This window comes from Acipenser ruthenus, chromosome 44 (genome assembly GCF_902713425.1).
Source record: "Acipenser ruthenus chromosome 44, fAciRut3.2 maternal haplotype, whole genome shotgun sequence".
Taxonomy (NCBI): Eukaryota; Metazoa; Chordata; class Actinopteri; order Acipenseriformes; family Acipenseridae; genus Acipenser; species Acipenser ruthenus.
The window spans coordinates 311,716-338,870 of record NC_081232.1 but is presented as its reverse complement, the minus strand read 5'-3'; the positions used below and the strand labels follow the sequence as shown (position 1 = coordinate 338,870).

General features: G+C 36.6%; 1 protein-coding gene across 5 annotated transcripts in view; it reads right to left on the bottom strand.

Annotated features, from left to right (window-relative positions):
* Window positions 1–1,823: 1,823 nt before the first annotated feature.
* Window positions 1,824–27,155, bottom strand: part of LOC117398833 (complement C3-like) — a 52,441-nt gene continuing 27,109 nt past the window's right edge. Inside the window, exons 22-41 of one of the 5 annotated variants that reach the window (XM_033997912.3) lie at window positions 25,433–25,496; window positions 23,041–23,127; window positions 22,231–22,434; window positions 20,550–20,625; window positions 18,909–19,071; window positions 17,657–17,752; window positions 17,054–17,219; window positions 16,080–16,243; window positions 14,657–14,815; window positions 14,489–14,548; window positions 12,823–12,919; window positions 11,353–11,407; window positions 10,846–10,933; window positions 9,866–9,952; window positions 9,087–9,192; window positions 6,830–6,919; window positions 6,226–6,312; window positions 5,319–5,402; window positions 3,667–3,802; window positions 1,824–2,295 (exon numbers count right to left, since the gene is read on the bottom strand). In XM_033997912.3, coding sequence (XP_033853803.3) covers window positions 2,154–2,295; window positions 3,667–3,802; window positions 5,319–5,402; window positions 6,226–6,312; window positions 6,830–6,919; window positions 9,087–9,192; window positions 9,866–9,952; window positions 10,846–10,933; window positions 11,353–11,407; window positions 12,823–12,919; window positions 14,489–14,548; window positions 14,657–14,815; window positions 16,080–16,243; window positions 17,054–17,219; window positions 17,657–17,752; window positions 18,909–19,071; window positions 20,550–20,625; window positions 22,231–22,434; window positions 23,041–23,127; window positions 25,433–25,496 — 2,211 coding nt within the window. In that variant the 3' untranslated portion in view covers window positions 1,824–2,153. Of the gene's footprint in view, window positions 2,296–3,666; window positions 3,803–4,386; window positions 5,403–6,225; window positions 6,313–6,829; window positions 6,920–9,086; window positions 9,193–9,865; window positions 9,953–10,845; window positions 10,934–11,352; window positions 11,408–12,822; window positions 12,920–14,488; window positions 14,549–14,656; window positions 14,816–16,079; window positions 16,244–17,053; window positions 17,220–17,656; window positions 17,753–18,908; window positions 19,072–20,549; window positions 20,626–22,230; window positions 22,435–23,040; window positions 23,128–25,432; window positions 25,497–27,155 lie in introns of those variants that run through there. The other 4 variants (XR_009311589.1, XR_009311588.1, XR_009311586.1 and 1 more) reach the window with 4 other exon arrangements.

The following is a 27,155-nucleotide window of genomic DNA, read 5'->3' as shown; positions in this document are numbered from 1 at the left end:
TGTCGACCAGCACCTTGTAATGCTTTATTTTGGTACTGAATCATTGAGTTATTGATAGTTTTACCCACTTGTGTGTGGCGAGTTTGCCTGCGTGTATGGAGGAGAGAGACTTTTTGAATTTTAACTTTTTGGGAGAGAGCGCTAATAAAGAGTGTTTTTAACTGTTATTAAAACCAGCCCTGGTGTCCTGCCTTCTCTGCACTGCCGCTGGAAACCCAGCACACTGTCGCTACATTGTTGTCAGAAGTGGAGGCGAGGCAGGTACCCTGGCACACACTTGGAAGCTGGCAGGGGAGAGTGTAGAAATGCAAAACCAGACTCGCCCCAAATAATTTGCATAGGCAAAACTAGATTGGCCCAGCATCGATGTTTAAGCTTTGGCTGAAACTAGACTTGCCCAAATTAATGGCATGGGCAAACCAGATTTGCCCAGCATTGATTTTAAGGCATTGGGCAGTACTAGACTGGCCTGGGCTAACCCCGAAATTCAGCGAAAACTATTGAAAAAACAAGTTCTAGGCTAATCTAGATTCACCCGACTGGATGCGGGCGAGTGCCAAAAAAAAGTGGTCATTTCGGGATTCGCCCAGAAGCCCTTGGCGAAACTAGATTGGCCGGGGCAAAACTAGGCTCGCCAGACCACCAGGTTTTGCCCTCAACATATGTTTATATTATAGTTAGGGTTGAGTAGGCAGTTTAATGTTAAACCCCAGTTTCTGTACTTTAATAACTTTGACCCTGTTCCATGGATTTGCATAGAAATTTAGATGTGTGGTTCCTTTGGTTAGATCTCTTGATGTGGGCCATTTCATAGTGCTCGGATATGTGGACTCCAAGATCCAGATAGTGAAAAAAAAAATCTATGTTTATGCTGGGTAATTTTTTTGGTCAGTCTCCAGCTCTAAAACAGTTCAAATTTTTTGTTTGACAATTTTAGGGTACAAGAGGACCCAGAATAGTGCCTTTTCCTGGTTTGGTGAAAAATATTAATCTGTTCCTGAGTGATAAGGATTTTAAATTTTGGTTCTGAGCATGCTCAGCACAACTCTTGCTGTTAGATGTTTGATCTCGAAGAAGGAATTGGCCTCACAACAAAATATCTTTTTTTTTGCGAGGGTCTAATCTTTTTTCGTCAGAAAAAATCTTTGTTCGTGAGGCGGACATTTTGTTTTCAGTTTAAAAAAAAACAAACTTAAAACTACCTGAAAATCATATATCTTTAGTAAACCATGACATGGCTGTCTATAATTGGGACTCCATAAGATTGTCTGTAACACTTTGTGTGAATAAGTGAAGAGACACTCATCATGTGTACTGTATATAAACCTGTGTCCGTGTTTAACATCTATACTGTGACGTGTTTAATCAAGTTTACAAATATAGCCTGTTTAACTTTTTGTGCTCTATAATAGAATATACAGGCTTTCTAGCTATAAATATATTCACAAAAAGGAGGGAAATTCTTTGCAAAAAACTGTGTTAATGCTTCAGTTAGGGTTGATATTAAAACGACAAAAGTAGGTAAATGCGATGTTAGGGTTTTTAATCCAATCTTTTGCAAGGGAGGAAGGGGTGATGGGCTGCTGTGTGTGTGTGTGTATTAGGGGTTTAAATCAATTAATGGTACATTGATCGATTAAAAAACAACTGATTGGTTAATCGTGTCTACCTGAGTGCTGTATAAAAAAACATTGTCTTGAAAAATGGTAGACGGTACTTTGACAAAGACCTTGACAAAACAGCAACGGTAAGGTATACCCAATATTTTGCAATATTTCAGAATGAAGTAAAAAAAAAGGACTGCAACATACTGTACAATTTTCTTTATTATTATTACAATTGCATACGTCAAATAACTTCAGTTCAGAAGCAGTGTAAAATCATTTATATGCTGATTCTACACCATTCTAGTTCCCAGCACCAAAACAAAAGGATTTATAAATGATCAGATTATCACAACATCCATTTAAATGAATGCATGGGATTGAGAGAGTACAGGATGTATATATTACCAAAATGTACCCATAATAATTGAGATCTTCACGCTAGTGAAGATCTACATATCAGTCCACCATGCAGTGCCTTGGAGCACAAAGTAAGGAAGCAATTATAACTTGTAAAGAGTGGACTGAATCCGGTTTGAAGGGACGGGGCTAGTTGGAGCAGCCATATTCCATGAGTTCACTGACAAAGTCATTGATACCCAGGTATACGATCCTGCTCTCTTCGGTCTGGCTCTCCTCCTTCGTTGGCCACCACTCAACCCAGGTTGTGCCCCCAATGATATAAGTCAACCTGCAATACAGAGAGCAGCACTTCAGTTAGGAAACTCATGCCACAGATTATTTATTAAAACATAGACTAGACAACGTGACTACAGTATACATATTTTTTCACCACATTCTTTGGCCTTGCCTTTCGAGGTACCCATGCCCATAAATGAGCTCACAGATAAGTGGAGAGGCTGTCTGGAAGGAAGCCATGGCCAGGGAAGGGGTGGGGATAGCTGCCCTCCCCTGTTAGGGGAAACCAGAAGCAGGTGGAGGCTGGGGAGGAGAAGATGAACTCTGACACGCAGTGGGGACGTAATTTAGCCTGGTATTGGAAGTGCCTAACATATATTTGGTGTTTACGGGCTTTGAACTAAGTTTAAAGTGTTCCCTGCCAGAAACATCGCTTTGCTTAATATCTTCAAATACACTGACTGCACTCAGGAATATCTAAGCCCTTATTTTGTAAGTTTATACCCTATTACAAGGAGCAAGTTTTCTCTAATTTCATTATTTGTTCCTTTATCTTTGTATCCCTTTTCTCCTATTATTGCAATTAATCAAATATCGTTCTCTTTATTTGTCCATGACTAAAGAGCAGATCTTCAGTTCTAGTCTTAGTCATATGTACTGTAGACTAGATCAGCCATAGTCTTTATATTAGTAAACGTCAGCACTGAACCATTTAAATGAAGATGTAAGGGAACTGCAATATACATAATATACAGAAAAAGGTAATGTAGGAACACAAAAACGTAAAAGATCAAGCATATTTTAGGTGCTTCTAATACCAGACTAAACTATCAATCGAATAGCCACTTTCTTATTTGTCCCTCGATAAGCAATTTGTCCAATGATTGGCAAGGAAGGGGTTTCTATCTACATTACCTTTGTCTTTGTACACACTGCTGTGCAAAAGTCATTTTTGCAGGTTATCTGACCCTGCCGTGCCTCGCAACAATTTGAAGGATTTTTAATGACCTTTTCTGACCCACATATTGTTCTCTATATATTGTATTTGATCAAAATAGGTACATATTTAGGGACTTATTTTTTTCAATCTTCTCTTTACCTGGGCGGTTATTTGGATAAGGGTGTCTATTAGCGAGTAGGTGCTAATTGGCCACTGTGAAGTCACTTGGATTAAATATATATATATATATATATATATATATATATATATATATATATATATATATATATATATATATATATATATATATATAGTAGGATGTCTCACAGCCACTAGGGGCAGTGCTGCAGGAGTCAGCTTACTGATTACACTCTGCTTTATCTCATGCACTTCAGAGATAAGAAGTGTTTCTGAGGGCTCTATTGATTGCCAGGTGTATCCTGATGTTCAGCTTACGAGCTCTGCAGACACTGAAGAACTCACTTTTCTTTTATGCTCCACAAGTCTCTTGTATTCCCCATGATCAGGTACTGTCTGCCCTTCCTTAGATCCAGAGGCTGTCTGCAGCTGCTGTGAGCCGTGTATGTCCTTTTTCTATCATCGTGGAACACATCAGTGCCTGGCAAACAATAGCAGATTAGAACAGTGGCATTATAGGGGTATTATAGTGGCATTATTTATGGTTTCAACTTCAATTTTAGGTTAAGTTCCGATTTTAGGTTAAGTTTCAACAATTAAATACCTCGGTCAAAACGGCAGTTTTATTGTGGTTAATATTCTTTTATTTGTTTAAAAAAAAGATGAAAGTTCAGTTGGATATAAACAGATTTGAATTAAAACACAGTCCCCGACACACATGCCCTGAATATCAAAGCTTATCTGACCGTCGGGAAGGGCTTTTGTGGTGGGATTTCAACTTTCCGACTGTTTTTCGCGTTTCGAACAAAAATCAAAAATGGCTGGGAACAGTCGCAAACCCCAAATTCCGACACTTTGAAGAATGTTATGCAATTGAAGTGGGTACCTAATTAACATACCCCCACAATGCAAAAATCAAAATGGTATCACCTATTTCAAAGAGTCCTAATGGGGAGGGGAACCTTTTTCAAACAGGCTCCGTCTAAAATAAACCACCTGTTTGGACCCAACAGAAGAGCTCCGAAGATATCTTTAAGAAGTTAAAGAAGATTTAGAGTCAATCACCCTGAGGGGTCCTGCATTGCCAGTATCACTCACAGCCCTGTCATTCTTTAGAGTCAAGCACCCTGAGGGGTCCTGCATTGCCGGTATCATTCATCGCCCTGTCATTCTTTAGAGTCAAGCACCCTGAGGGGTCCTGCATTGCCGGTATCACTCACAGCCCTGGCAATCTTTGCCACGGTTGTTTGTATGAGATCCTATTATGCCAAAATGGAAATAAATAAATAAATAATTAAACACCTCTCTCTCTCTCTCTCTCTCTCTCTCTCTCTCTCTCTCTGAATTTATTTTTCGTTTTGGTATAAAATATCTGCCAAAACCAGGTAGATGAAACTATAATTTAATTAATACAGAACATACATTCAAAATTAGGCTACATTAAAATGACCTCCCTAAAATCACTTTTTTTACCATGTCCTCACGTACTTGCTTTATTGTTATCTTCTATTATGTATCTTGTTTCTCCATCTCTGTTTTGATTTACTACCTTTCAATCCCACCTGTCACTTGATCAAGTCCTGAAATGACGTAAATACTGTCATCTGCGTCATTTACCTTTACTTAAATTGCACCCATTCCACCTGTCGGAAAAGGAACACATAGCCACAAATAGAAATGATATATGATGGCTAATTAAAGCACAAAGTGGTCTAACCTTTTCACAACTGAGTGCCTATTGTTTCTACTGTACATCACTGGTTACAAACTGAAAATTAAAAAATAATTGATGGCTGATGACACATGTACAATTTATGTATTAAATTATTACATTTCAAATCCAAAACCAAACGTCATATATACATTTACCTTAACTCTAACCCTAACCCATTGCATAATACCTCTTTGATAGTCATTTTTTTAGGAACTTCTGCAACCAAATCTATTTTACGCAGTGTTTCTTCCTAAAATAAAACAGTGCAAAAGTGAATAAATACCTTGTTTAATGACCTCTACTACTTCCATAGTGTACTCATCATATCCCTTTGATAGATCAATCTCCTCTACTCTTACTTTGTACACTGTGAATAAAAGAGAAAAGGAGCACTTAATACAAAACACACTCCACAATTTACAGAATATGACTACAGTATACAAACCTAAGCTTGTCCGGTGAGGGAACTGTAGAATGTTTCATTTATATTAGTAAACGTCACCTTTTAAATTGTATTTTCACCATCAGTGAATTATTAAACACAATAAAAAACTAGACACATGTAAAAATAACTTGTCCTGGACCGAGCGATCTTTAGCAGAAATATGTCCAGTCTGTGATGTAGCTGGTGTCTTTTCATTGAAGACGAAATCGTCTTTTGTAAGAAATCGTGCAGTGTAACAGATTAATTAATAGAGTGCGTTAAACGGCAAACATTTGCCGTATTAATTTTTAAGTGATAAAAAATATGTATATTTACAGTATTCTTCATCATCATCATAATTACCATAAACAGACTGCTAAAGTGCCCTGAAATATATAACGTAGTTGTCTGATTGTAGTTTAGTTAAATTATACAGATGCTACCTCTCCTTAAATAAATTGGCGTTAAGGCTTTGAAAATGTGGCCCAATTAGAAGTCTAATTGTGATGTGATTTTTTTGTTTGACAGTTTCTAAATATTTTACGAACAAAAATGCTCACTATATTAATTATGGAAGTTAACCCATAACATTGTATATGATATGATTATGCTTATTTGATTTCCATTTTGATAAGCTATTATTATAACAAATGCTAAACATAAAAGAGGCTCCACAGAACACTGCAGATATCTACTGAAAATGTCCAGTTTTCTTCATATTTTCCCTCATATTTTCCCTACTTATGCAATGCCCTGTAGTATTTACCATAATCAACTCCTGGTTTACATGCTTCTTTCTGTCGGTCACTCGAAGTAATCGATTTATTCAGTTTAATAAGAGAACTGCAGGTTTCTGTTGAAAGAAAGAGAGGGGAAATGGCAGAGCACACCAGGGGGGTCAAACTCAATATGATACGTACTTCACATGCCACAAAAGAAGGCAGATGGTCTTAAAAAAAACATGCAAAAATTGCCAAAATGTTACAACCTCAAACCAAATAGTTGATGAGGAGTCGAAGCTAAGCAACGCTAACCAAAGACTTAAAATCCATATTAACTTCATAGATAGTAGATAGTAATGACACTTTACACCGTGTCACTAATTACTGTGTAATTACATAGTAGCTACTTTGTAACTAGGCAAAATAACATTCTAATTTACTATGCATAATAACATTGTAATGTACTTCATGAGTAAACTTTTTTTTTTTTGTATGATACCCTAACCTAACCCCACTAACCCTAACTTCTGAACATGGAGTGATTTGATTTTAAAGTCACCTCTCTGCATTTTGTCTCATTTTGTTGTCTTTTTTCTTATAAACACTCTAAACACTTTGGATATCTGGCTTTAGCAGGAAGTACAATACCTTCAACACATTTGCAGACTTCTCCCTTACAAATCTGCGAAAGGACAGCTGGGTTTTTATCCGGGTGGTAGAATTTCGTACATCGATTCTCTGCAAAAAGATTGTGCGTGAGAATTCAGCCCTGGGTATCACTAGTGTCTTCAAAACATTTACAGCACAAACTCAATATGGTTGTAAATCATACATGTTTGTGTTGCAGGGTTGTGGAGAACAGTGAAACTGTTGTGCATGTAAAAACAGGGACATATGTTCTAATCCAAGGCTATCAGTGTAGCATGGCCAGCTCCTGTTGTAGGTGAGTACCCAGGGTCTGGAAAGTACAGGGATGATTTCAGAGAATACGATGGAGATTAAAATGGCCAAGTCAAGTACATTATTTATTTTACTAGTAGTGCTTGACTAAGATATATTTTTATATAGCACAGTTCTTTTTTTAATATAATATCACCTCTTTATTAGGATATCTTGTACTATCTTGTCACACTTGTACTTTGCTTGAACAAAAGTTATTGTATTTCTTGCTCTTATTGTATTACTTGTATTGTAACACTTGAAATGTATTTGCTTATGATTGTAAGTCGCCCTGGATAAGGGCGTCTGCTAAGAAATAAATAATAATAATAATAATAATAATAATAATAATAATAATAATAATAATAATAATAATAATAATAATAATAATAATAATATCTTGAGACAGTAATATTTCTCATTTAAGGTTTAAAGTAAGTGTTATATTACAGCACACATACATACAGATGGTACAAAGCTTTCAGTATTTTCAGCTTCTTTGTTTATGGTGAAGTGGTTATATAGGAGCACCTGCACTTTTTTGTTGAGAATTTCAACCCTGAGTAGATCATTTTAGACAACTCTTATTATTTCAGATCATTACAAAAAAAACAGCAACATGTCATGTATTGAATGGGCTTTACAAAAAGTGCCAGGGGTAAGAATTCAGTTTAACTTACATGCACACAACCTTGAGTTAAGTTTGATACATTTCACCTGCTCTCCACAAATAATTGTATCAAATATAAATCAGTGAACATAAGCTGCTAAATAAGCACCACATTCCTGTGAATTTCAAAAGTAGAAATATGTAGGAACGTTTTAAATAACATATTTACACAGGTAATCATGGACAAATTCAAATAAAGGGGTTAGCACCTCGCTTTCATCTTGGCCAAATTTGTCAACACCAGCCTGTGTCTAATGTTTTTGCTTTGTCGGGTTGGCTCGCAATAACCAAAAGATCGCGCGATCTCTCATCTGCAGTAGCTGTACGCAGGTATGTGTTAACCCTTTTCATGCACAAAAAGAACCTTTCATTTGCAGAACGAATACAAATATTTGCATACGGTAAAAATGTGTTAGAAAAATAATATAATAAAAATAATTTGCCTAATCATTTCTTTACATGTAAATGTATATGTAAGCAATGTAACATTTTAAAAAATAATTCTAAACAGCAAATGTCAATCAGAATGTATCTAATACTGTAGTATACCACCTTAAATATAATTTTCTGGCGATCCACTGTGAAAAAAGACAATGATACTAGTGCAATGTGCCGCCAGAGCTGCAATACCATATAATAGTATTGATCATTTAAATAATTCTTTATTTACCCTGATGAAGCAAAGGATGGGCTGTGAATGATATTTCTTTTTTAAAGAAAACTGGCATTTAAAGCAATTACAAAAATCTAAAATCGAAATGGGGTCAAATTGAAACCCGAAAACACACAACACTATTATTAGTTTCTTCTGCAAGTGAATCCCTCCTTGTTGTCTCGCTGTGTTTAATTTGTTTCCATTTTCTGCCCTCCGTGGCAAACATATCCGACATTTCCCTTTGACTCACCATGATATCAATACTATTATGTTATTATAGAAATAATAGAATGTAATCCTGTGTTGTCGATATAAAATCACTGGACAACGATGAACTGTCAATCAAAAATTAATTGAATGAATGCTGACGATGCCTTGAGGTGGAGCCCGAGAAATGACATCACATAGCAACCGTTGTCGACTTCGTTCCGGGTTAGATCAGAAAAAAATGATGTTATTTTATTTGTTTGTGAAGAAAACTTTGACCATCTTATATGTGATTATATTATGTGTCTGGGGGAGGGGGGTCATAAAGTGGAAGACAATGCAATATAGATCTGGGGGGGAGCCCCCCTCCCCCCTGCCCCACAGCAAATGACATCCTTGAGTCTAAATATGGTGACAGAAGACAAGGAACTTACCGGGTGAATAGTACTCGTAGATAGTAATGGCAGCAGGCTGTAGCATTCCCACCTTGAACATCTGATGTATATTAAAACTGATGCACTCTAGGCTCTTATGTGGAACCTGTAAAGACAGGCAGTTAATTTGTAGTCCCTGACACTGCCTTCTGTATGAATAGTACTTTTACAGCACTAGCATGCAAACACTATCCAGATATATTTTTTTAAATCTATAAATACATGCCATTTTGTGAGAAGTAATTCTGGCAGACATCACGTCATTAAAAGTTTGGAAGCCTCCAACTTAGGTCAGCAAGCAACTGTCATGCACATTCAGAGTCCTGAAAATAACATTCTGTGCTTCTTGTTACTGGTACTATGGTAATAATACAATAGTCCTCTGATTCAAATTGTGAATAGGGAGAAACAAAACATGAAGAACAAGAAGAGGTTTCTTTTTATTTTTTGACAACTTATTTTTTGGATGGTAATTTTTTGAAACACGTTTTTACAAACGCAGGATAGCTGCCCTCCCTTATTAGACGAAGCCAAAAAGAAGGTAGAGGCTGGGGAGGAGGAGGTGAACTCTGTCACACAGCGGGAACGTAATGGATTGAGGTGAGATATAAATCATTTTCTTGCCAATCATTAGATGCATTGTTTATTTTATCGAAGGACAAATAAGATACTAGCTATTCGACTGACGATTTGACCTGGTATTGAAAGCACCTAAAATATGCTTAACCAGTTCCCTGCACTACTACAGTCGATTATAATAACAATGATGAAGATTTTACCCGGTACAGGTGAATGATGAGGGACCCGTTTGTCAGTTCTCTTTCAATCACATAATTCTGGATATACTGGTCCACTTGGTTTGTCAGCTAAAATGAAAACAGTCAACACTTTAATATGATCATACAATTCTATTCTGAATAGCTTAAAGGTCTGTAGATATGTATAGAATATTTCATGTCTTACCTGTTTCTTATCCTGTGTGTCATACTCTGCTGTTATTCACCAGGCTTACTAACTAATCCTTTTGCTTAACAGGGGCTACATCTGACTTCATTTTAGAACTGGCAGAAGGCTCAGGTGTCTTTGTCGAACTTTGACTCATCTGTCCAAAGGACTTTTGACCATTGTTCCATAGTCCAATTTCAGTGTTCTTGTGCATATTTTAGCCTCTAGTCTTGTTCCCCTTTCTTAACAGAGGTATTCTCACTGCAACACATCCTTTAAGTCCTGCTTTCAAGAGTGACCTTCGTACTGTTGATTTGATGGACAGCGACACCTGTGCCTTCTGCCAGTTCTGTTGTCAATTCAACGCTTGTCTTCTTTTTATTCCTTAAGGATATATATATTCAAGTGTTGCTCATCCTTGTTAGACAGCTTTTTGGGGAGGGTTTCCAGTCCAGGGTTTGTCAATTACAGATGATGTTTCTCTGTTTTTGTTGATTATGCTTGAGATATCACACCAAAATCGAGTGAAGCAAGCTATTATAACTCAAACTAAGCTGTATTAATAACAGTCAAAGTTGTGATAATAGAAAAACACCAGTGGAGGCTTTGAGTAAATTGTTGATGCTCATAATGCATCAGAGTAGAAAAATGCAACATTTCTTATATACACAATACTACCTGGTACCTTTTTGTTTACACTTGTTGTATAATATTAAATATCAGAAACATGTGGTCTATTATGGTATGCCAGATTGAATTACACTTCATCTTAAATCTTAACGTGAAACAGAGCTATAAAACCTGTGTGTCTTACTCTTTTAAGGTCTTCTAGATCGGCTGCAAAGCCAGATAGCATAGATACGTCCAATATCGTCATTGTGGAGTCTTTCTCATCCTGATACCTGAGAACAAAAGACATTAAACTGGATTGGTGGTTCTCTCACAGCTATTTAGTCAGTCCTGTAAATGTGACTCATGACTAAACACTATGGGAGTAGAGTTATTAACAATTGTGATGGTTTTCTTCTGCTAAATAAGTACCAGAGGAGTCAAACATACTGGAATGACTTATTACTGAACATCAATTACTTGTTTTTCCCCTGTAATGATGCCAGGAAGCAGGTTAATTACAACACCGTTGTTTCTTTACTTTTGTTTGTTTTTTCCCCTTGCCCTGATAACTAGGGGACAATGATGATAGGATGGATGGAGACCCCACAGAAAAGGATAGTGTCTCTTTTCTGCTGGACTGTTCATGTTTCCACTTTTTACAAGCTGATTACAGCTCCTTGCTAATAATCTGCTTGATCATGGTACTCACTGCATGCAGATCTTGAGTGTATATGTTTCATGGGCTCCAGAAGGTGCATGCAAAACTGTAAAAGAGATTAGTTTAATAATTATGCACAGCATATCATTACATAAATAAAGGACAAGCAATACATCATAAATAAAGTACCTACATTTTACTATATATAAATATATATATGTATATATATATATATATATATATATATATATATATATATATATATATATATATATATATATATATATATATAAATATATAAATGTATATATATATATATATATATACATATATATATATATATTGTGATACATAGGTGTATAATCACTAATGTTTTGGATATAGAACAACGGGGGTGTCTTATATTGTAACATAGAGAATATAATACTTTATTTATACATTTTTAAAGTGAAATATATGCAACTTTTGTAAAGATTAAATTGTTGTAATGACAATGGAGTGACCACTTTTGGGGGTGGCGCTGTTTCAGATACAGCTGTGGGAAATGACACAGAGTAAAAGAGTAAAAGAAGTCGGTATCATTGACCTGTGACCCGGATCTGAAAGGTGGCTATCTTTGTACAGCCCCGACAGACAACCCAAGACGAACTACTTACAGCACAGCAGTCCTCTTCACGCCAAATTCAAGTAATACGGTATATATCTCGTCTTTATGAAAAAATTGCAAATGAAAGATGTGTGCTGGGAATAACAAGAAAATACAGGAAAAGGAAGGAATGGATAAGAGCAAACAAAAGTATGCAATGTTATTATAAGAGCGAAAAAGCTGAAATGGCAGCGTGGGCCGGACATGTGGTAAGAAAAACAGACCATTGCTTGAATTTCTTCCAGCACAGAATTTCATATTTGGTTTTGGCGAGCTAACGCAAGAACACGTAGACAGTAATTTTTTAACAAAACTGCAGTAGATATGTCTCAAAAGAGTGGTGTTTGGAATGTTTTAAATAAATATCTGAAGACAACAGTAGGATAGCTGAGTTGCGTGCAGCAGAACAGACTGGATGCTACATTCAAATATAGCAGCATTTCGAAGCAGAAATTGTTTATTGTGCCATCTTTTCTTAATAACAAATTCAAGTTTGACTGAACTTTGTAACCGGAAATGTTATATTTTTATGACATTTTTTTTTTTTTTTGGTTAAGTGAACAATTTAAGTTTTTGCGTCTGCTTAAAATAAGGATTTAACAATGTTGTTGTAGCTACATTCTTTTCTACTGTACAGTATATGTCGAAGTTATAATATGCAGTGTTTGACAGCAAGTATCTATAACGGTTAATATCACATTATATATTTTTTCTACATACTAGTATAAATGCAAAATGTTATTTTTGTGTGACTGTTGTAAAACAACAAGGCCCTATGTCTTGAGGAGAGAGAGAGAGAGAGAGAGAGAGAGAGAGAGAGAGAGAGAGAGAGAGAGAGAGAGAGAGAGAGAGATGCCACCATATATAATACATACCATTTGATGCCCTGGTAATCTCTGTTGTCAAAACAAATTTCTTGCAATCATCCTTTGCCACCTGCTCATCTTGCAAAGCATTATAGATTGTCGTCACCTGGAAAATGTTTAATTGAATTTACTGTAAATGTGGCCAAGTGGAAAAATTAGCTGCCATAACTAGTGTTTAATTTCTAAACAAAGAGGTACCTGATCTTATCATTAAGGAAGAGGGCTAGCATTTTGTTTCTAGATCTAACATACTGACCTTGATTTACAGTACCTCCCATATATTATTATTATTATTATTATTATTATTATTATTATTATTATTATTATTATTATTATTATTATTATTCAGTCATTTAACAGACACGTTTATCCAAAGTGACTTACAGAGACTAGGGGGTGAACTATGCATCACAACTGCTTCTGCAGTCACATACACTAGGACCTTGGCTTTATGTCTCATCTGAAGGATGTTCTCCTCTGCTTGTGGATTGGGGGGGGGGGATCATGCCTTATTGCTGGTGTTGTGAGTTGCATGCCCAGCCTTGCCTCGCCGTGTTTTAACATAATCTTCACGTTTGAACAATACTAGTTTTGGGCCAACACTTTTGCTGTTGTATATAGTTAAAAAAAAACAGGGTGCAATACAACCTCTTACTGGAAGGGGGTGGCATCCATTGATAAAACTAAGGAAAGGTCAGGTAACCTATGAGTATAAGCGACCGTTTCGAATGGGCTTTTAGAGTTTAAGTCCCTCTTCGGTCTGCATTTGAGATCGGCGCAGGTAAAACAAGGCATTTTTAACTATTGCATTATATCTGTAAAGGTCAATGAGATGATTTGTATTTATTATTAAGGGGCAAAAATAAAAAAAAAATAAGGGTTCTAGTAGCATTTGCTGTACAACAAACATTACCATTGCTGTTTTGTTAGTTTATCTTTTTGTTTTAGATTCACACTGTTGTCTTATATTGCTCTTATTGTATTACTTGTATTGTAACACTTGAAATGTATTTGCTTACGATTGTAAGTTGCCCTGGATAAGGGCGTCTGCTAAGAAATAAATAATAATAATAATAATAATAATAATAATAATAATAATAATAATAATAATAATATTTACTACTTCTATTAGCATATCACGTTTGTAGCTTCAAGTTTAAACCATAAGCCAAACAAACCCTTTTCAGATACAATTGCATATGTACATATATCATGCCAAAAGATGTACGCGTTAAGGACATTGTAACTATGCATAATAACATTGTAATTATGTGTAACTACATATGCATTTACTATGTAAATACACAGTAATTAGTCAATTATTATTATTATTTTTATTATTTATTTCTTAACAGACACCCTTATCCAGGGCGGCTTACAATTGTTGTTACAAAATATAACATTATTTTTACATACAATTATATTATTTTTACACATTATTTTTACATACAATTACCCTTTTATACAGCTGGGTTTTTACTGGAGCAATCTAGGTAAAGTACCTTCCTCAAAGGTACAGCAGCAGTGTCCCCCACCTGGGATTGAATCCACGACCCTCCGGTCAAGAGTCCAGAGCCCTAACCACTACTCCACACTGCTGCCCTGTTCTTTAATGTTCTTGAAGTGTTACTACAGATTGATGGAAATGTGGAAGAAAGAGAATGAAGATACCTACTGTCATGATACCCTTGCCTTTCCCTGAAGCAGTCACAGTGATGTTCTGGTCAATATTTGCCTGCAGTGAAAGCAACAGAAAATACAGGTTCATATTAGAGCTAGACGTGGTATGGCCACACATTGCAATGTGCTCGTCTTCTTGTAAAATGTGGTTTTTCCAGCTTACCCTTTGTGATTTGGCCACATAAACATTACTAGGGACAAACTTCCAGCTCACATCCTTGCTCCGGCCAGACAAGGTGATTGCAACATCCAGATCCACATCTCTATCCTGAGGTACAGTCTCCATATATGCAGCCAGTGCCTGGAAAGTGATCATGGTGGTCTGCAATGGAAACAAATGGAAAAACAGATATGGTAGACTCGTGCTTAATTACAGTAAAAACTCACATTAAGCCTGCATGCTGGATAAACATATACTTTAGAGAAACTGGACAGTTTAAAAATGTGCTAGATTTCATAGACTGAGCTAGTATGAAGATAATTCGGTTTAAATATTAGTGAAGTCACCAGGTGGCAGAAAAGCTGTAGCGCACCCTACATTTTATGACAACTTGAAAGGTGATTGCACTCTATTATGTGTTTTTAGGAAAATGGCACCTTTGGCTAAACTTTCCTTTCCCACTGTTAAAACTTCAAAGGAAAATAAGCAAAAGACTTAATCCTTCTTTCTGCTCTCTTCCTCCCTTTCAACTATAGTTTTACTGCCTTGTGACTGAAACATCTAAGGATGTTTTGAAGTTGCGTTCACTTGGAGACAGAGAAAAGGGGGCCCCGCATGATCAATAATATTATTGGTTGATAGGAGGATGTAAACCTTGCATCAGTATGTAACTGTCTTTTCTGATAGGTTAAGAAAAAAGGGGTGGTGTCATAAGGGAAGCCTATATTAATTCAAACCTTGTATTGTTTTGTGAATTCTTTGTGATGTGTGCTTGAGGGGAAAGGATTCCCAGAGCCTATTAAATAAATACCTTTGCTGAACTTTGCAACTGAGACTTGGACTACAACTCGATTGAAAGAGGTTATTATTGCTAAAGGTGCCTCAACTAGCTATTAATTTCATTTTCCTTCTCAGGGTGTGAATACTTTGGAATTAGCATTTTTTGAGTTTTGCAAAAGAAATTGCTGAAATAAATAAATTGTAGACATCGATTTCTTGTAACTTTTTTTCCTCAACCACAAAAGCAACATTTTTTCTACAGAGTACTGTAATCTGCCAAGTGTTTAAGCTGTAGTAATTTGTATTTAATCATATCCTGATGTAACTATCACTGTCACTGTTATCTGCTGTATTATTGAATTGTATTTTGTCACACTTGTACTTGTTTGAACCAAAGTCATTGTATTTATCTTGCTCTTAATTGTATTATTACTTGTACTTTGATACTTGAAATGTATTTGCTTACTATTGTAAGTTTCCCTGGATAAGGGCGTCTGCTAAGAAATAAATAATAAAATAATAATAAATAATACAGAAGATTTTTCTTTGTGCTTGAGTAATTATTAATTCCCATTGGGGTATGTCAACTTTTGACTACAACTGTGTATTGACATTGATAACTGTGTGTATATAACTGCTGTAATACCTGTGTTGTGCCAAATCCGCCACCAGACCTCATTTGTGGTAACAGCCATTCCACAATGGGCTCCACAGACTGCTTTTCTCCAATTGTCACAAGAGCCAAGAGTGCGTAGGCTGTGGCCTCCAATGTGTACTCCCTGCTAGCAGGTTCGGGCCAGTAAGTCTTATCTGAAATAATCCCAAACAAGGAATACTGGTACCTAACATCATGCAGTGGATTAGGTGCTGTTAAGATGTATCAATATTAGAACATTACACAAATTTAAAGTCGCTGTGACATCTTGGTGGTCAGGAAGGCAGAAAGGTGGCAAACAAACCAATAGGTGCGTGCCTTTCCCTAAGAAATAAAACCAAATGAACAAAATACTAAACATAAGTCGCCAAAGCTATGAGACTCTCATCCCCTACCATGAGTTTCTACCAATTGAGCCTGAACACATACGGCACTTATTTTTCCAATTAGGTCAAGCCATCCATTCAAACACACACATTTTCCAAACACAAACATTCAACTATTACATTCTTTACCTCAACAGCATGTTACAGTTATATAGTGACCCCACAGATAACAGAATAGGCTGTTCTAATCAGTTACAGACCATCTTAGACTCAATTAGCAGATATCAAAACAGAGAGTAGCATATTGCACGTGTGGTTCCAACATACTTCACTTGTACTGTAATATGTACAACCACGGGCACACTGAAGAATTTAACTCATTTACCAGATTCCCCTTTAACTGGAAAAATACACAATGGAGAGTTAAGTCCTTTTCCAGTTTCAGAGACAATCTGGATGTCTCCATGTTAGCGAACTTCATACTTCAAACTGCTTCTAAACCTGAGTTATTCATAACTTACATTTTGCGTTTGTAACGGTTTGTTACAACTCACACCACCAGCAAGCAACTTCTATGCAAAAGAGCTGTTTTCTAAACTGAGCAGAAAAATGGGGACAAAAAAAATTTAGCACTCCTACCTGCTGATGCAAACCTCATGAGATATTCCTTAAGGTTATTTCCCCGGTTTCCATTTCTTGCGAGGGCTAATGCGTATGAGGATATCGCTGCAGAATACGGCCTTTGAAGGCCATGAAGTTGAACCTCCAAAAAGAGGACGGATTTGTCAATGCTGCTTCTCAGACTCTACAAAAAAACATGCATAAAAATAATGTAATTGTATGTAAAAATAATGCAATGTCTTGTAACAATTGTAAGTCGCCCTGGATAAGGGTGTTTGCTAAGAAATAAATAATAATAATAATAATAATAATAATAATAATAATAATAATAATAATAATAATAATGATATGTTGAATAGCAAATCAGAATACATTACAGAATTAAATCACTACAGGCTAGTGGCAAGGGACACATTGGCCTCCTACTGCAGATCCTAGAATCGTGTTGATAACGCCATTTATATAAGATTGTATGCCTCGGTCTTACTCGTGTAGTCAATGTTAATATGGCTGAAACATTCTCAAAAGAACCCAGCTCAATACCAATACATTACTCAAAACATGAAGCAGTTCCAATCCAACTTCCTAAGTCTTCGCAGTGAAGGAAACCCATTTACTCACGGGTACAGAGTGTTCACAAAAAGGTCGAGCCTCTGCCATGGCTATGACGATGAACGCAGTGAGAGTAACATGGCCCTCGCCTCCCTTTAATCCTCCCTAGAAAAAGAAAACAAGGCAATTAAATAAAAACCAACAAGAAATAGAACCTTCTCCTTTTTGGCATGCTATTTTGGTAGTACCTTTCGAGCAGTTTGGATTTACATGAAGTTCTCTTTTAGGGCGAGAAATTCTCCTTGAAGATTCAATTGACCTAATTAATATTAAAATAGCAGGGTATATTTAAATCAGTAGCAGAGCCAGCGAGGGGTGGGGGGTGTGGAGTAGTGATTAGGGCTCTGGGCTCCGTTCATGACTTGCTAAATTCGCAGGTGGCAGCTGCGTTTCAGCAGGACGATAGTCTGAGAGGCTGGTTGATAGGGGACAACAGGTATCCACTGAAGGGGTGGCTACTGAGACCGCTGCTCAACCCCACGACACCTGCCAAACAGAGGTGTAACCATGCCTGTAAATGTGCTCGTACTGTAATTGAGAGAACATTTGGAATCCTCAAAATGTGATTCCGATGTTTGGATGTCTGTGGCGGAACACTACAGTACACCCCTCAGAAGGACAGCAATATCATCCTGGCTTGTGTTTTACACACCATCGCTCTCCGTAATGAACGTTGAACTTACAGAGGAACAATTACAGGGTTTGAGGGAAGCAGATGCTGAACTTGAAGCACCAGTGCTGGAGGTAGCAGATGCTGCAAATGCCAGGCAGGTCAGACAAAGCCTTATAGACAGGGGTTCACAGGTACGCATGCAGACTTAGTTATTGTTGTTTAAGATGCAAATGTGTACCGTCAATATATACAGTATATATATATATATATATTTTAACAGGACAGCATTTATAATAAAGGCAGTGATGGTGCTCATGGTTCAATGGTGAACTCACTCGATTTTTTTTTCTCCCCCTCTAAAAGAAAAAAACGTGTAGCCTTGCTTGGGCTTGGTCATCCTCTTCACTTGGGCTGCTGGACATTTTAAAAAATGTTGCACTTTTGTCTTCCCTCCCACTGTGCTTTGATTGGCTGGGCTCATGATTCGCTATTTGATGTGCGTTAGCCCACGCATGAGACCCGACTTCTAAATCATGCTTGCATGCGCTGTTGCGGCTAAGTACATTGTAACTATGCATATTAACATTGTAATTATATATGTACTATGTAAATACACAGTAATTAATGTAAAAATTTAAAACACCATACCGTCGTTATGTAAACATCTGTAACAGGGGCATCTTCTGTGAAGGCTCCGTTCGGTAGCTGTTTTTTCAGAATCAGAAATTTCACAGCTTCACACAGCATATCTTCCTGTACTGATATTAAGGAAGAAGCCATAGAGAACACCTTAACTACGTATGCCGTCAGCCTAGTAGAAAAAAAACAAATAATACATACATATAAAAATATATAGATTTACAATTGCCATCTCCACAATAATGCAATGTTTAAGAAAGGCTGTCTCGTGTAACTAACTGAATTTAATGTACCTATTTTTAAAAATGTGTTTCGTTTTTAAAAAGGTGTTAATTATAGGATTCAGTCTGATAAGGCAATTGGCTCCACCCAGTGATCTATAACCAACAACTGATCCGGCCAATCAGATTGCAGCTGTGTTCTCAGCACTGTTGCTAGGCAACAGGTGGTACATTGCTTTCTTATGATCATATGTTCAACCACTGCGGTACTTTTGTCATTTATATCCTTTATATACCTATCTGCAGGAAACCTGTGACCATTGCTGTTTGATTTCGTAGTGACGTTGTTTAGTTGTGGGTAACACTTTACATTGTCTCTAATTATTCTGTATTTACATAGTAGTACTGAAACATAGTTACAATGTTATTATCCATAGTTAGAATGTATTTCATGTGTATTTTTTTCTGCATGCTGTAACCCTAATCCAAACCATAACCCTAAGCCTTTATTAACATATATATATATATATATATATATATATATATATATATATATATATATATATATATATATATATATATATATATATATATATATTAGGGCAGCAGTGTGGAGTAGTGGTTAGGGCTCTGGACTCTTGACCGGAGGGTCGTGGGTTCAGTCCCAGGTGGGGGGACACTGCTGCTGTACCCTTGAGCAAGGTACTTTACCTAGATTGCTCCAGTAAAAACCCAACTATATAAATGGGTAATTGTATGTGAAAAATAATGTGTAAAAAAGAATGTAATTGTATGTAAAAAAGAATGTAATTGTATGTAAAAATAATGTGATATCTAGTAACAATTGTAAGTCGCCCTGGATAAGTACATCTGCTAAGAAAAAAAATTAAAAAAACAATAATATTGCTCACACAGATTTAAGTAGATTGTAACTCTGCATAATAACATTGTAATTCTGTGTAAGTATACATGCATTTACTAAGTTACTACTATGTAAATACACAGTAATTAGACACATGTCATGGAAAGTTGCCTTGTGGTGTTCATATACTGTGTGACAATTCATTTGGAAAAGCTGACATCAGACAGTTGTAGTCTTATTAACAGCATGGGGCAGGTTCAGTCTTATTATTGGCAAGTCGTGACTTACCTACTACATGATGATAAGACTGTCAACCTCAAGTTATGGTCTACCCATGTAACAGTAAGAATTCCTGCTGCTGTCATTATTCAAATGGAGTCAAACTGCACTGGTGCAAACACAATAACAATTGAGCCACACGGATTGATGTCTTTCTTTTAACACATTCACCCACATGCTTGCTGTTCACTACACTCATAATCACGTGATGATTGCAGGCCATTCCGGTTGCGTGAATAAGGTATTATTACTGTCTTCACACATATCCTGCATAAATCAATACCTTACCAGGTGCTAGACTCCATTGTTCTGTACGGTGGATAAGAGCCATCTGGTTTGCGATATGCCAGTTGATTTTGATATCCTAGATACAAACAAACAATGTAACAACGTTCAGTACTACATACGTGTTTTATACCATTTCTTTCAATTAGAAACAAACAAAAACTAAAAGCAGACCAGGAAAACAATGCTTACAAACCATACACTTTGACTTGGCCGTATTCAGCTGCTCAAATGATGTATGATATTTAAATGATTGTACCTAGCAAAATCATTTTAATATTTGTAATTTCTAAACACGATATGTGACGCTACATTTGGTTAAATAAACAATTACAGCCACTTCTTCAACGGCTTCTTTCCTGTCATTATCCAATCATCTGCTTCCCCCATTGACTGACAAGGGCTTTCTATTCCGCTACTGTATGTTACTTAAACTGTCAATCCTAAAGACATAGTAAACCTTATACACTGTTAACACTTTACATCAAGTGTATTTACATAGTAGTTACTCAGTGTACTTACACATAATTACAATGTTATTATGCATAGTTACAATATAATTAATGTGCAACTTTTGTCATGATATAACCCTAACCCTAACTCTAACCCTAACCCCTATAACCCTATCTCTAAACCTAACCTTTTTCTGATACAATTGTGTACTAACATATGTCATGCCCATTAAGTATATTGTAACTATGCATAACATTGTAATTCTACATAAGTACACATCAATCAATCAATCTATTTTATATAGCGCCTTTCATAGTGGACCACCATCACAAAGCGCTTTACAAGATAGTGAGGAACAATGCATAATACATTAAATACAGGCATATTACAATGCAAACAGATTAAATACAGGTATGTTACATTAAATACAGGGCTAGGATGTGAACTCCAAACATTGTGGATGCGTGTGTCATACAGAATCATACGAATAAGATACAGGGAAAAACTGAAATCGCCAATAACATATCAGGCTTAAAGAGCATGGAAAGCAAGAGAGAACAAGTGGGTCTTGAGAGTAGTTACTATGTAACTACTATGTAAATACACAATCATTACAGGCACTGAATATAAAGTGTAACCCTCTTTTGTTACTACTAAAGTTACTCTGTGTCGCTGATATTATGCCACTTTTCAGTGTCCCATTTCAGAATCCGCCCCTAATCAAATACGTAATCATCGAACCAGAAATATACCCTCTTTCATCTATGGCGTCATCATTCATTCAGTTGTTTGGTCCCCCTCCTCCTCTGCCTCCACCTTGCAGCGTGCCTTGTCTAGCGGAAAGGTGGCCTCAAGTGCCACTTATCCAGCCTGCTAGCATTAGTTTTCATCTAATTCATACATTTCATTCATCATCATTTTGCCAGCACAGCAGTGGCTAATTAGCTCCAATGGGTAAGACCATGGGCCAAATTCAAATAACAAAATCATCATTTACGGGGCTGATTGTCTGCCAATTCAATACATCCTTCATTTCCTTCCACTTACAGTCGTCTCCTTTCTAAACGTATTGTTTCAACAATCTGACAATTCTTCCGATATACAAATGTTACAATAATACAGTTTCCACTTGCATAGTGTATGTAATAAAAAGGATTGAACCTACAAGTCTAATAATGAAAGGACATGTCTTTGAAATGCAGATGCCAGCTTGCCCCTCCCTGTTACCTACCTTGCTGAATGAACTTAATGGCTTGCTGGCGTCGTTCAAACCCTGCCGATTCCCATTGGTAACTCTTGTCCAGGTAGTGAGTTGCAATCACAGGGGCAGTAATACTTGCCATGTTCTGCTCCACACAACCACCAGGCATGCGTATGAGGTGTACCAGTATATTTCCGTCAATAGAATGATCAACGGTTTCTGCTAGAAGCTCACCTGATAGGAAAATACAAGCATTTAGTCCATAATGCAGGGAATTGGGTACTGTTGATGTCACCTGTCACCTTTCCTCAGCTTATTAGTATCACACTGAATTGAAGTCACTCTGTTTTTTATTATTTTCCAGACAGAGAGCTCCACTCAACACTGCAGAGCTAAATAGAGGTCTATAGGAAAGACAACTCCACTCAACACTGCAGAGCTGTATAGAGGTCTATAGGAAAGAGAACTGCACTCAACACTGCAGAGTTGTATAGAGGTCTATAGGAAAGAGAACTCCACTCAGCATTGTTTTTTTCTTGATGTGACTAGTATTAAGTTGATGTTCTAGCTGCGAGAATCCATCTCTGTACTACAAAGCTATTTTTGTTTTTGAGGAATATTCTCATGATGTTAAATGAATGAGAGAGAATAGGGTGCATTTGGGTTACTTATCTGCTGCACTATCAAGTACTGTATACTGTGGTCATCCAGAGTATTCCATGCCAATGGGGGGCGCTGTAACTAAATGCTGATTGGCCAACACAGGATCTTCTCCAACTGTACTTAAATTAACCTGTAAAACATAGCTAACATCGTAGCATAATATTCCAGAGTTCTTACCTCGGATGTCGATGAAGGTCTGAGGTTTAGTGTCAGGAACAACTGAGTTGAGATTAATTTTACCAAATGACACGACTTGTTTTGCACCTGCAAATAAGAGAAAAGCAAAGGATTTTCATGAGAAACAAAGTAAACCCAACTGTGCATAAGGCTATAATTCTATTTTTAATAAATGAAGAAATGTTGAGAATAATATATATATTTTTATTTGTATCACTTAATGGCAGGGCTAGAAGTTAACTTTTTAGACAGTAATGAGGATTTGCTACCTGCCTGGAAAGTAGGTAGCAAAATGGTCTTATTTGGTAGCGAAATCTGGTCTCCCCTGGGAACAGGATCGTGGCTGTTGAGCCCGTTGCTAAGCAAAGCACACATTGAAGTGTTCATTTTTAGCGTGGGTGCAACCAGGGTTAAGACTATAACATAACAAATTCCCCATTCTCCATGACAGATTAAATTTGCTTTTTATAGGCTCTGAATAAACTTAATATCCTGTCAGGTCACTGCTTGTTCTCCTATAAAATTGTAATGTTTTTACAGCTATTGAATGTGTATCCTGGTACTGTAGGTATTTGTACTGTCCAATACAATTTGCATTGTCTGATCTCAGTCGTCTACAAATTGGGAAGTTCTATTAGCAATGGTTTCCCACTTTAAAGAAAGATATTAATAATGTACGTGTTAAAAAAAAAAAATACCAATAATTATATACATGTTCACTCAGATTCGGTCATATAAACTGCAGTGTAAGGTATCAGAAAAATGCTACTGCATAAAAAAATAGGAGCAAATTAAGTTTTGGGAAGCAAAATGCTACCAAATATACGTTAACTTCAAGCTCAACTTAATGATCACACTTTACATTAAGTGTCTCTAATTACTGTGAATTTACATAGAGATTACTTAGTAAACACATGTGTAAGTACACATGATTAAAATGTTTTTGTGCATCGTTACAATGTACTTAACATGTAAACCTTTTTGCATGATTTATGTAAGTACACAATTGTATCAGAAAAGGGTTAGGATTAGGTTTCCAGTTAGGGTTAGGGATAGGGTTAGTGTTGGAATTAGGGTTATATCATGCAAAAAATCTACACATCAAATTACATTGTAACCATGCATAACAACATTGTAATTAATACTAAGTTACTACTATGTAAATACACAACAATTAGAGACACTTAATGTAAAGTGTTACATGTTTAATTTGACATTGACTTTCTGCAAGTAAACTTGGTGACTATGCATCTGCTACACTGTTTATATTGGGATATAGTTGTGCATATTACTATACCCAGGATGGAGCACTGTGTTCTGGCAAGGCTAAGCATTGTGGTTACTTTCTTTGAGGTGCTTCAGAACCTGGAATTTGCTAAGCAATTACATCCAGGGCCAGTGGAAGACCTACTGCAAGTCAGTGTTTCCCTGTCACCTTGCAAATTCCAGTTTATTTTTATTATTTTTATTATTATTGTATTACTTGTATTGTAACACTTGAAATGTATTTGCTTACGATTGTAAGTCGCCCTGGATGAGGGCGTCTGCTAAGAAATAAATATAATAATAATAATAATAATAATAATAATAATAATAATAATAATAATAATAATAATAATAATAATATTAGCCGACGCCCTTATCCAGGGTGACTTACAATTGTTACAAAAAGATATCACATTATTTTTTACATACAATTACATTTTTTTACACATTTTTTTAACATACAATTACCCATTTATACAGTTGGGTTTTTACTGGAGTAATCTCAAGGGTACAGCAGCAGTGTCCCCCACCTGGGATTGAACCCACAACACTCCAGTCAAGAGTCCAGAGCCCTAACCACTACTTTAAGGTACTAAGGTTGTTAATTTCATTTTTTACATCTAATAATATTGATTTCATTGATAAAGTATAATTAAGATGAGAATGACTCATGACATGTTACAATGGGCACTAGATTTAAACAATAGTTTGGTAGTCGTCCATATTGCCCTCCCATTGGGAGTCACGTTGGGAATACAATGCTCGGGAAAGAGAATAGACGCTGTCTCACAAGAGTGTCTCTGAATGCTCGTTCCCAATTTACACAGACAGATAAACAACCTCTACTTCCCCTTTTCCCAACATGATTGTTTCCATAAAACATAACTTCCATCACACTTATCACCTGTTATTCTATGTCCTGCTTTGTCTCAAGATTTACAGAGTATGCTTTTGCACTTTATGAACTCTGAGTTTTAAGTTTTGCAAGAGCTGAGCTAATGCACCAGCATTGATATAAAGTATCCCCTTAAACGCCTTGTAAAAAGAAACATAATGTCTTCTACAAATGTGGATAATAATCTGCATTGCCATGATATCATTCAGCTGATCATCAATACAGGTTTACCTTTTGCAGCTGCTGGATTCAAAATAACAGTTTGAATGTGTTTTTTGATTAGGGTTCCCTCAGGCTAGGAAAAAAGATACATGCAATATTACATTAAGACACTAGAATCATGTTGGTATCTGCTATCGTTAATCATTACTGTAAAAAGAATTCTCCTTCATAGCATCTTTCATAGTTCAGTCAGGAAACTAGACAACACTACTACTACCGAGGCTGTCTGTAGAGAAGCCATGGCAATAGAATAGAAATCAGACTTTGCTTTTGATTTTTTATTCAACATAATATTGTAAATAAGAAAACAAATGAAAATGACATGGACAAAAATGATGGGACCGCTAACCTAATATTTTGTTTCACAACCTTTAGAGGCAATCACTGCAATCAAACGTTTTCTGTAGCTCTCAGTGAGACTTCTGCACCTGTTAACAGGTAGTTTGGCCCACTCTTCCTGAGCAAACTGCCCCAGCTGTCTCAGGTTTGATGGGTGCCTTCTCCAGACTGCAAGTTTCAGCTCTTTCCATAGATGTTTGATATTCAGACTCAGACTTATTCAGACTTATCCATTCTTGGGTGCTTTTAGCTGTGTGTTTTGGGTCATTATCCTGTTAGAGGACCCATGACCTGCGACTGAGACAGAGCTTTCTGACACTGGGCAGTACGTTTCGCTCCAGAATGCCTTGATAGTCTTGAGATTTCATTGTGCCCTGCACAGATTCAAGGCACCCTGTGCCATCTGCAGCAAAGCAGCCCCAAAACATAACCAAGCCTCCTCCATGTTTCACTGTAGGTATGGTGTTCTTTTCTTTGAAAGCTTCATTTTTTCATCTGTGAACATAGAGCTGATGTGACTTGCCAAAAAGCTCCAGTTTTGACTCATCTGTCCAAAGGACATTCTCCCAGAAGGATTGTGGCTTGTCAATATGCATTTTAGCAAATTCCAGTCTGGCTTTTTTATGTTTTTCTTTCAAAAGTGGAGTCCTCCTGGGTCTTCTTCCATGGAGCCCACTTTCGCTCAAAAAGCGACGGATGGTGCGATCAGAAACTGACGTACCTTCACCTTGGAGTTCAGCTTGTATCTCTTTGGCAGTTATCCTTGGTTCTTTTTCTACCATTCGCACTATCCTTCTGTTCACTCTGGGGTCGATTTTCCTCTTGCGGCCGCGCCCAGGGAGGTTGGCTACAGTTCCATGGACCTTAAACTTCTTAATAATATTTGCAACTGTTGTCACAGGAACATCAAGCTGCTTGGAGATGGTCTTGTAGCCTTTACCTTTACCATGCTCGTTTATTATTTTCTTTCTAATCTCCTCAGACAACTTTCTCCTTTGCTTTCTCTGGTCCATGTTCAGTGTGGTGCACACAATGGTACCAAATAGCACAGTGACTACTTTTCTCCATTTAAATAGGCTGAATGACTGATTACAAGATTGGAGACATGTGTGATACTAATTAAAGAAACTAATTAGTTTGAAATATCACTATAATCCAATTATTTATTATCTTTTCTAAGGGGTACCAACAAATGTGTCCAGGCCATTTTAGAATATCTTTGTAGAATAAGCAATAATTCATCTTTTCACAGCTTCTTTGCTTTATTCTATGACATACCAAAGGCATGCAAGTATACATGATAAAATAGCTTTTAATTTCATCACTTTTCAGGAGGAATGAAGCATTATTTCAATGAGCTGTAAGGGTACCAACAAATTTGAGCACGTCTGTA